We start from the raw sequence: 11,021 nt of genomic DNA on the forward strand, positions 1-11,021 counted from the left end.
GTCTTCTTTATAAGTCAAGTGATTGGATACCAACCAATAAAAAGGGGTATTTTTCAGGAGGAGATTTTTATGGGGAGGTATTTTTCTGGGGGGGGGGGGTATTTTCAGCAAAGTGGTATTTTTTGGAGGTATTTTCACAGGAGGTGTTTTTCTCAGTGTGGGGGGGCTGGATGCTGTCAACTCACTTTTGACTTTTCAAATGGGTACTAAAACTTTCAATTCCCAACTGGACAATAAATAAATGTGATCTACAAAACCCCCATAGTCCTTGGGGGAAGGGCTTTAGGCTATTGCAAGTTACCCATTGTTAAAATTTAAGGTTTTTATAAAAGGGGTGTTCATACAAACTTTGGGGAAGGCTCATTTAATTGGAAATTAAAATTTCAAGTTCAATTTTGATGAATCAAAGGTAATCAAAGACAATTGGAATCTCCCTCTTAACCATAATTTTTTTCCCCAAATACACCTGATCAAAATTAAAAAAAAAAACGTTGTTCAAAACAATCTAAAGGTCAAATAAGCATGCCTCTGGGATTATCAATCCCATCAGCAGATCCTGGAACAAGGGCTGCAAGTTAAGCTAGTTACTTAGTCTTGACACAAAAGGTTTTTGCATTAAGGTTTTTTTTGTATTAAATTGGGGGGGGGGGCTCATTCAATTGAAAATCAAAATTCCATTGCACTTTTTAAAAGTTAAAAGTGATAGTTGGGCTTCAACCCATAATGTGTTTTCCCCAAATATATCCAATTTATAATTTTGATATAACTATTTTATTTAAGACAGTTCAACAGTTAAATAGCCCCTAGTGCAAGGGCTATAAGTTATGCAAGTTCCCTATTATTAACATGCATGGTGTTTATTTTTTTCGAGAAAAGAAGACATTCTTGATCCTATAAATAAAAAAAGCATGGAGCATCAAGGTCAAACTTTAGGAAAATGTCAAGAAGATTGTCAAATACAATCAAAAACCATGGTTGTGAAAAGGAAATACCAACAATATTTGCAATGGCTGATGATATTAGCTGTAAAATTGTTCTGAAAATATTTAGGAAGATCTTCAACTTAATCAAGAGGTACAATGTGCATCTAGTTTTACAAGACAATGTATCTGCAATGTGTCAAGAGCAGTTGAGGTATAAACCTGAGGGTATGAAGTTTAAACTTTCAGGGAATGTTGAATAAAGGCTGGAGTGTAACCAGTCCACCTCCAATGTCTTTTTTAGCAGTCTAAAAAATATAACTCCTCAAATCTTCTCAAAGACATATGATCAAAATCAGTTATCTAGATTCACAAACAAATATTTTCAACATAATTGTTTGTTACTTAATCTCCAGAAGGTCTGATTCATCTAAAAATAGGAAAAGCAGCTTAAACAACATTGGATATTCTTTTTTTTTGGGGGGGGGGGAATTAAATAAGGCCTTTGTATGAATGTCTTGACAGGCATTTTCATCATGACTTTATCAAACAAGCAATTACAACAAGGTTGAACATATAAAAATTCTAACTTGTGTTCTACCCAATGATTTTGCCTCATATTTTTAGAATACTGAACAACTGAGTTCAGTGGTTCAAATGCACAATGGTTCAATTACATGAGACTTCATTTGCATGGGGGTTCAGTTAAATGGGGTTGAGTCATACAGGTGTTTAGTTGCATCAGGGTTTGGTAATAAAGGGTTTCAGCTGCATGGTGGTTCAATTGTTTATGGTTTGATTACAAACACACCATCATTCAAACCAATTCCAATCATCATTGTGGATGTTGATTAAGCCAATCTAGCATTTATTTCATCTATTTATTGTGTCAATTTCATCACCTGCATTGCTACTTGCAAGTGCCATTTGGGGCAATATGACTAGAGGACATTCAAAGAGCCTAGTTTCTCTTTCACCAGTTTAAGGCACAAGCAGCATTTCACCACCAAAGTAAGAAAACACTTCTTCAACAAGTGTTGCCCACCAATGAGCCAGCTCTTTGAACACATTTGTATCTACTCGGTCATGAGCACTGTCAAATGCCACATAGAAAGAGTAGCTACATCAGGAGTTTCCACACAACTGGGATTCAGTCAAATCCTGAATCAGGATACTAAAAGCAATACAAGCAATCAGACGACCTACAGCACTAACCAGAGATCATAAAAAGGAAGAAAATCCTTATTTCTGTTCCAAGCTGCAATTTATGGTAATCACTGACAGTTTTTAGTGACCTTGCTGTTGCTGTGGTATGATAATAATTCAGTGTTAATAACTTCTAATTGTACTAATGAGGAAGTTAATCAATAGGACAAGAAACAATCCTTTATAGATGCAAAATGTTCAAATATAATCAATAAGAAAAAACAGTATATTAGTAGAGTAGACTTTATGATAGAGTGATACTCTACTGTCACTTGCCACACAGTAAAAGGGAATAGATGTTTGTACTTTTGAACCATCTGTTAAACCTGCCTTGGTCAATGGGTCATTATAGTACCATGAAATTAACCAGCCATTATTTAAATAAAGTTGTTGAATAAATAAGATTTTTGGGAGTAAAACCTGATCCTCTGTCCTTAACCAACTAAAAATTCAAAGGGCAAAACATTTGTAACAGAATGAGGCAAGAGAATCATCCTAAGAAATTAGCATAACTCTAAAAACAATTTTAGCTGGCATGCAAAGTTTCACATACATTGCAAGCCTGTTCTGAACTGATACATCAGGAGGTTAACAAAGGACAGCACTCAAACTCAACAAACCCTTGAATGTTCCTAAACATGGAATTATGCTTTAAATCAATTGTGATTGAGGGGAGTACTTTATAGAGGAGTAACTGGGCTTTTATTGGGGTAACTTTCAACAAATGAACTTTCACAATCAAAATTTAGCTTGTCCAAATGAACATGCACAAAATTTATTCCAGGAATAAAAGACCCACAACCATATAATTGCAAATTTATTTAGAGGTGTTTTTTTTTACCAGTAGAAAAAAAGGTCCTGTTATCCAGTCAAAATAAGAAAAAGGCAAAAAGAAATAACACTCAATTTTTGGGCAAAGATAGGAAATTTGATGCAAGTATGTTATGCATCTAAAAAACTTATCAATAATAAGGATTCTAGTGATAGTATTCAGGAATAATTTTCTTTTGGTTACTACAAGCAATGGTAGGTAAGAGCAACATTAAATAGTTGCAAAGTATGTTGCTATTGAACTATCTACTGTCAACTACTAAAATCCAGCAATAACTGACAATAAAAGTGCATGTAAAAAGGTAGCATGTCAACATTAGGTTGCAATTTAGTAATATCTTACAGCTCCTATATTTAACTAGCTTTCTTTTCAGTCTGAAAGTATATTTGTGAGTAAATTACAACCACTACTACTAACAACTTTCTCCAGCACCAAGCCACCTAAGGCAAACACAGCTATGCACACTCATTCATGCTAATCTATTCAAAACCTTCCTCTTTACACTTTCCCAAGAATTTCCCATTTTGCTTAAACCTTTCTTTACAACATCAATCAGTCCCAACCACAAACAACCTACATTTCATTTAGCCCTAATGGCTGGTCAAGAAGAACAATCTTTAGCAATCTGTCCACCTTCCTCTTATGGAAATTGATCAAGCCATCACAACTTTTCTCTCATTATAGCCCTTGAAAGCAGGATTGAGCCAAACAATTTGAAATACTGCCAATCAGCCAAGTATTATTTTTTTTCATGTAATCTCTCTGAAAACATCTAGGAAATCTTGCTCAATTTTTTGAAGTGCCATGCTTCAGAACCATATTTGACCACTGTATTTTCCAATATTCTAATCTTGGTTTTCAGGCTTATCTTCCTATTCCTCTAAACTTTTTTCAGCTGTGAAACAAAACATCTTGGCCTTGTCCATTCTACTTTTAACATCTTCAATGCTCCCACCATCTTTACCAATAATACTCCCAGGAGAAATAAAGCTGTCCTACCAATCAATCTTTTCATTGCCCATAATCACTTATTCCTAGCCTTAGCAACCTAGTCCTCTTAACATTAATGTTAAGAGGGCTAGAGATTGCTGAATCTCTGAGAGTTCATTTATTTTGCTCACTCTTTCAGCTAGAATGCTTAAAGCATCAGCATGATATACCTCTGGGAAAGTTTTTCTTTCCTGTTTGATTCCACATTCTCCTTTTGCCTTCCTGTGCTCCTTAAAAAAGTCTATCACAATCATCTATAAAAACAGGAGCAGAACACCACCCTGCCTAACTCCTTATTTAATATAAAACCAGCAATTTTCTTCCTTAATTGCAGCAGTGTTATTCATACACACAGCACTAGCCTAATCCATTTAATGTATTTGTCTTTGCTAAGACTGAATCAAACTCTTGTTCATGATCTGTGAAGGTGAGGAAAAAATTATATTTGATGACTCACTTTCTTAATTATTAACCTCTGAAATAAATTTTGATTAACTAATCTTCTACCCTTCCTAAAACTGGATTTTTCTTCTCTTAAAAGTTATCAGAGCCTACTGGATCTTATACTTGTCTGGTCTGCAAGTCTTGTGGGTATGGTCAGTCATATACTTTAGAATCTTTTTTTGGGGTCTCTAATTACCTTGAAATGGCTCACAGAATTGATAGACTATTTGAATTACTCTTACTCTAATCCTCTCTACCTTAGTTTTGCACAAGGATGGATGATAGCCTGAACTATCAATCAAAAAATTAAACAAAGCATTTTTTTACAATTCTGAAAAAGTTATGCCAGCTTTGCCTCTCACAAACACAATCTGTCTTGGCTTTATAGCCTACTGATTAGCCATGGCTCTCAGGTTTCAATTTTTTCATTACTTCAACCAGGCTAATTTTCATTCAAAAGCCAATGGACATGTGAAATGAATCATTTTATAAGGAATTTGAAAAAAACTATGGCAGCTTTCCCTGTAAGACAGAGACTTAGTTATTTGTCATGGCTTAACTAAAATTAGCCATGGCCAATTTCAGAGCTTGCATGAGGGTATATAAAATACCATGTATTACTTTCACTGCACTTCAATCCCTCTTCTTGTCTTCAGAAATTCTTATCATCAAATAGCATAATTAGCCATTTCAATCCCTTTCATTGGTCAAGTCATGAACTAGAATTTTAAATTAAAAACAAGCTGATGGAAGTGATGAATAACTTGAGATAGTAGTAAAGCCATGAAAGAGGTCTCTATGCTCGGACGACTAATCGCTACCTATATGAACCAAACTAATGCTTCTACAATTGTCACACTTACTGTCGCCTTTCTTATACGGGGGTTTAAATGAGATTTTTTTTTTGAATCGCTAGAATAGTTGATTTTTTAATGGAAATAAACTTTCTGGAAGTAACGGAAAGCCTGGGATCCATGGCTAATTAAAAAATACCGAAGACAAATAGTCTCACAACAATTCTGCTGATTTTCTTTATTTAGGAAACCAAAGCAGGTATAAAAATAAATCTATAAGCAAAAAGCAAAATATTACATGCAATATAATGCATGAGAAAGCAGGTGTTACCAAATAGCAGGCAGGGACACCATAAGGCTTTTAACCGGACTCACAGCCAGTATTCTTTTCTTACTTCAATGATTTAAGACGACGAAGAAGATTTAAGGGCGATTCCCTCAGGGCAAGACGCAGGTCCATGGTACACAATATGGTTTGTTCATTTTTGGTTGTTACAAAATAGTTTCTTTGAGTGTTTGGAAAACCTAAGAGACCCTGTCAAATCAGGATTTCTTTGGATGTTATGTGATAGTTTTTTTTTTAATCTTTAAAAACCTTCAGGGTTCCTGCCAAATCATTACACCTTTGGTTGACACGAAATAAGGTTTGGTTATTACGTAACAGGATTTATTTACTTTTGCTTGTTGTGTAATAGGGAATGCTTTCTAAGAGATGTAGGTGCTCGCAACGTAATAGGACTTGATAGAGTCCGCTTGTCAAGAGGAAAATCCCCGGTTGTAACTGAGAGGGGCACAAACGGGGTGCTACGTAATGACAGAGCACACGTGGGATGCGATGCAATCTTATGTGACTTGATAAATTTATTAGGAATGACGTAATCTTACATGTCTTGGTTGATTTATTGGGAATGATGCAATGACAGCGCATGCATGGGTGTTGCGGAATGATGGTGCACACAAAAATGTTAAAGAATGCTTTAAGAGATTTTTTCTTGTGGATTCCATTGTGTTACAAGACCAACACGTTCGTTTTGTCATGTTTTTTTTCTAGTACCCCGATTTCAGCTTATTCCTAGAAAGTGGTAATTGTCTAACTTCTGCGGTTTTTACTGAAAATGTGGACCGTAGGCCGGATTGATGAATATGACTTTGCATTTTGGAAAGCTTCGTAGAACTCTTGCCTGGAGCCAAAAATTTATTGTTTCTACTCATCTCCGTTCGTGATTTCAGCAGAGTTTGTCATTCGGTTTTTCGCACTTGGTATTGGGGTAGAAAATTGTCTCAAATGTGCCTCTTGCACTAAATGAGAACTTAAAAGTTCTCTCATTGCTAAGGAAATTAGAGTTTGTACTAATTTAAGGAGTTTCTCTAGATTCTTAGATATTGACCACTTGATTTCTTTGGTTTGGTCTTGATTTCTAACGCTGATCTTGATTTCTTCGGTCTGGCCTGGACTTTTAGGGTCTAGTTCATCACAATTTATGTGCATTGGTTAAAATTTCAATGAGATGGCTCTATATTTCTATATATTGACCTCTTGATTTTTTCGGGCTGGTCTTGATTTTTAGAGGTTGTCCTTTATTTTTACAGCTTAGTCCTGATTTAGTGATTTCTTAGGGATCTCAATATATTGGTCATAATTTTAGAGGTTGGCCATGATTTCTAAAGTTTTTTTTTATAGTTTGGTTAGGTTTTCATTTCTATGTATTAGTCTTGATTTCTACCAATTGGACTTTATTTCTAAAGTTTGGTCTTGATTTCTATGCATCATTATTGATTTTTAAGCATTTTCTGGATTTTTACACATTGATCTCTTGATTTTTGTGAGTTCGTCTGGATTTTTGTAAGTTGGTCATGATTTCTATGGGTTTGCTCTAGATTACTACATATTGATCACTTAATTTCTTCCGTTCGGCCTTTATTTTTAGAGTTTGGCCTTGATTTTTTTGGTTTGGTCATGATTTTTATGAATTTGTCTAGATTTCTAGGGTCTGGTCATTAGTTGTATGTATTGATCTTGAGTTTTGATGTTGTCCTTGATCTTTTTGGATTGGTCTTGCTTTTAGCGATTGATCTTTAATTCTAGACTATGGTCTTGGTTTTTACGGTTTAGTCTGGGTTTATATGCACTGATCTTGATTTCTACAGTTCGGTCTTGATTTCTATGTATTGGTTTCGATTTATTAAAGTCTGTTCCGAATTTTACATATTGATCTCTTGATTAATTCGGATTGGTCTTGATGTCTATGGTTTGGTAGGAATTTCTACGGCTGACACTGATTTTTATAAATTTATGCGGATTTCTATGTATTGGTTATGATTTCTATGTACTGGTCGTGCTTTTAAAGGTTGCCCTCGATTTCTACAGTTTGTCATGATTTCTATTTGTTTGCCTGGATTTCTAGGGCTTGGTCTTTATGCCTATGCTTTGGTCTGGGCTTCTACTTCCTACAGGAATAATGAAAAGGCTTATTCCAAAAATATTTAAAATTATATGTCCTTTTTAACAATCAAGGGGAGTTTTTTTTTACAAAATCATTGGAAAATAAGGAAAAGGAAGGGGGGTTGAAATGTCAAGAAAAAACGTAATCTAACTATGAAAAGTCAAGTTTCCGCTGTCCAAATAAACACAATGGTCTTGTTTAGTTTATAAAGTTATTTTTGCAGGAATAAGGTTGAAAAACCCTTAGTTGTGGTAATGTGTATCACAAAGATACCCATAGGTCAGTCACATATTACTATGCTGGGGTGAACTGTCCGGAGCCGTCGGAAAAAACGCTATTAGGGATTTTTATTTAGTTTAAATGATTGATTCTAACGGAAACGAATGTTTTTATAGGATAATGTTTGAAAAACCCATAGATGTGATAATGTGGGAGAGATAGTCGTGTGCGCCATTTGTAGTTTACCACAGTGTCGTGAATTGACACGGGGGCAATATGTTTGGGATTCGATTGTTAAAACGCAAACCATTGGATTTAATGCATGATTTTCAACAAGAAAATATCTGAAAAATGTCTTAGGAATAATGAGTGTTGCTAATGGGTACCAGAGGGCCAGTAATAGTGTGCCAAGATGGTGTGAATTGACATGGTATATCGTGTTGGATATGGCTCGCGAGAGACAAAGCATTAGACTCAAACTGTAATTTTTAACAAGAAATTATCCGGAAAATGTCTAAGGAATGATGAGGTGACCTCAGAGGGTGCCAGAAGGCTAGTCTTAATGTGACATGGCGATGTGAATTATCATGGTGAATCTTGTTTAGGATGGCTTGCGAAAACACAAAACATCCGATTTAAAGCATGTTTTTAACAGAAAAATAACTGGAAAACATTAGGGATGCCAGAGAGTGCCGTGTACCATCCTTAGTGGGGCACAGTAGCGTGAATTGACATGGTGTATCATGTTGAGTGTGGCTTGTGAAAACACGATCAAATGGATTTAATGCAAGATTTTCAATAAGTAATTAACCAGATAGTTAGTGTGGAATGGTGGCATGAATTCAGTTAATGTAACACGTTAAGGGTGCTTTGCGAAAACATAGACCATTGAATATAATGCATGATTTTAGTTTTGACAGCTCTTCAGGTCCGACAACATCCCTTCGAATCCCGGTGCCGACATTTTTGTTAAAAATTCTTCAAGGTGCAGGTGCATGTTAAACGATAGGGAATATTTTCTTTGTGACGCAGGTGTTTGTTACGTCACAGGGAATGTTTTCTAAGCAAAGTATTTGTTTTCTCTTAAAAGACCCTAAGAGGCCCAGGGAACAACCCTCAGGATCCGCTGGTCAAAACGCAAACGTTACCTAATGGTTTGTTTAATTCTCACAAATACCTATTAGACCCTATCAAATCAGGATTTCCTTGGATATTTTTTAAAAGTCTACGAAGGCCAGGAAAAAAACTATCCGGCCCTGCTAGTTGGGAGCATGCAAATCTAACGGGGGCCCCTAGCAACCGATCCCAATGGAGCCCTACAATCCAATTCCATATGGATCGCTAGCATCCAATTTCAACAGGTTCCTTAACCTAACCACCTTGGCCCTAGCATCCAATTTCACTAGGGGCCCTAGCAGCCAATTTAATCGGGTCTCCTAACGTACCCACCAGAGCCCTAGCATCCAATTTCACTGAAACCATAGAATCCAATTCAATCAGGGTCCTCTAGCACCCAATTTCATTGGGCCCCTAACCTGTTCACCGGAGGGGTCCTAGCATCCAATTTCACTGGGGGTCCTTGCATCCAATTCTAAGGGAAAGCCCTACCATCCAATTTCAACGGACACCTATCCTAGCTTAACTACCGGAGGCTCCAAGCATCGAATTTCATCGGGAACCCCCTAGCATTCGATTTTACCGGCCTCCTAACCAAACCTAACCACCAAGGCCCTAGCATCCAATTCAACTGGGGGCCCTAATAACCAGTTCTAACGGAGGCTATAGCATCTACTTCCATTGGGAGCCCCCTAGCAACCAATTTCAACGACAAGAAGTTTATCTAATACATTTTAAGATTTCTTTCGTCTAGATGTAATAGGGGAATGCTTACTTACGTTAAGGATGACAGCTTCAAACGTGACTTGTTTCTTCAGAACCCATGGGGAACCCCCACTTATAACTGAGGAGTAAATACACTGGGGTGTTACGAAATGACACTGCACACATGCCTGTTATATAATACTTTAAGAGATTTCATTTACTTTCATGATACTTTTTTTCTCAGAGAACCCATATTAACTAAGTATTTTCTATGCAAATTAGCAGTCGAAAGGGATTCGGTCCTAATGGAATGGAGCGTTAACCAGTTGGACTACGGAAATCGTTCTATTATTTTGATTTGACTAATACATTCTACATGATAACCTATTGCATTCAAAGAATGTTCAGGTCGCACATACTAGAGTGATTAAATGAATTGCGTGTTCCCATATGGCTGCAATAATTGACACTGAAAGAGGAAATTCGATTACTGCAACTGGGTTACATTTGGTATGCACTGGCATGTTACGTAATGCGTTAGAGTGTTATCAGAAAATTTTTCGGGCTGTTCTTAACGGACATTTTTATTAATAGATGGTTTTACTCTATTGGAATTTGAATGCGCTGTCGCTATTGACAGCACATCATCTTCATATACTTTCAAAAGTTTTTCTTTTCTTCTTCACTACGCAGAATTTTACACTTATATTGTAGGTATTCTTGAATGAACATATCTATGTACATAGGCAACAAGGTGCTTAAATTGCTTAAGCGATTACCTATCAAAGTTTTATTCTGAAATCAGAAATCTAAAGAAAGAGAGGCTTTTGCACCTACAAATTTTATTACTAAAAGCTAATTGTCCTGTGGTGGCGCAGTGGATTTGACCTTAGCTTGGTAATACGGGACCCAGAGATCGAATCACGCTGCAGGAATGCACTGCAGGGCCGACGCAGGGACCTTAGTAGTCAAGAAGCGTCGTTAATTCTTAAACGAATCATGAATCATGAACTCTTAAACGAAGAATCAGGCAGATTCTGCAAGCCAGCCTAAAAGAGATTCACCATGAAAATTCACACTACCCTACCAAACTATGACACCACTTCGTTAGTCTTAAGATATTTTCAGATTTGTCTGGTTAAAAATCATGCATTAAATACAATGATTCATGTTTTAGAAATCCAACCCCAGCTCGTAATGACCCAAGGCATTTCACGCCAACTCGGCAAAATACAAATGGCACACGAAACCATCTGGCAAACATTATCACATCTAAGCGTTTTTCAAACATATTCCTACAAAAATATCCGTTTAGACTAGAATTGATCATTTAAACTTAATGAACAATCCC

General features: G+C 36.3%; 1 protein-coding gene across 3 annotated transcripts in view; it reads right to left on the reverse strand.

The window, feature by feature from the left end:
• The window catches only part of LOC136043868 (protein bric-a-brac 1-like), a 52,968-nt gene extending 47,831 nt beyond the window's left edge, over nt 1-5,137 (reverse strand). For 2 of the 3 annotated variants that reach the window (XM_065728829.1, XM_065728832.1), the window contains exon 1: nt 5,004-5,131. In XM_065728829.1, the coding sequence (XP_065584901.1) occupies nt 5,004-5,006 (3 nt within the window). In that variant the 5' untranslated portion in view covers nt 5,007-5,131. Of the gene's footprint in view, nt 1-5,003 lie in introns of all 3 variants that reach the window. The other variant, XM_065728831.1, reaches the window with a different exon arrangement.
• Nucleotides 5,138-11,021: the final 5,884 nt, after the last annotated feature.

This window comes from Artemia franciscana, chromosome 2, assembly GCF_032884065.1.
Source record: "Artemia franciscana chromosome 2, ASM3288406v1, whole genome shotgun sequence".
NCBI classification, from domain to species: domain Eukaryota; kingdom Metazoa; phylum Arthropoda; class Branchiopoda; order Anostraca; family Artemiidae; genus Artemia; species Artemia franciscana.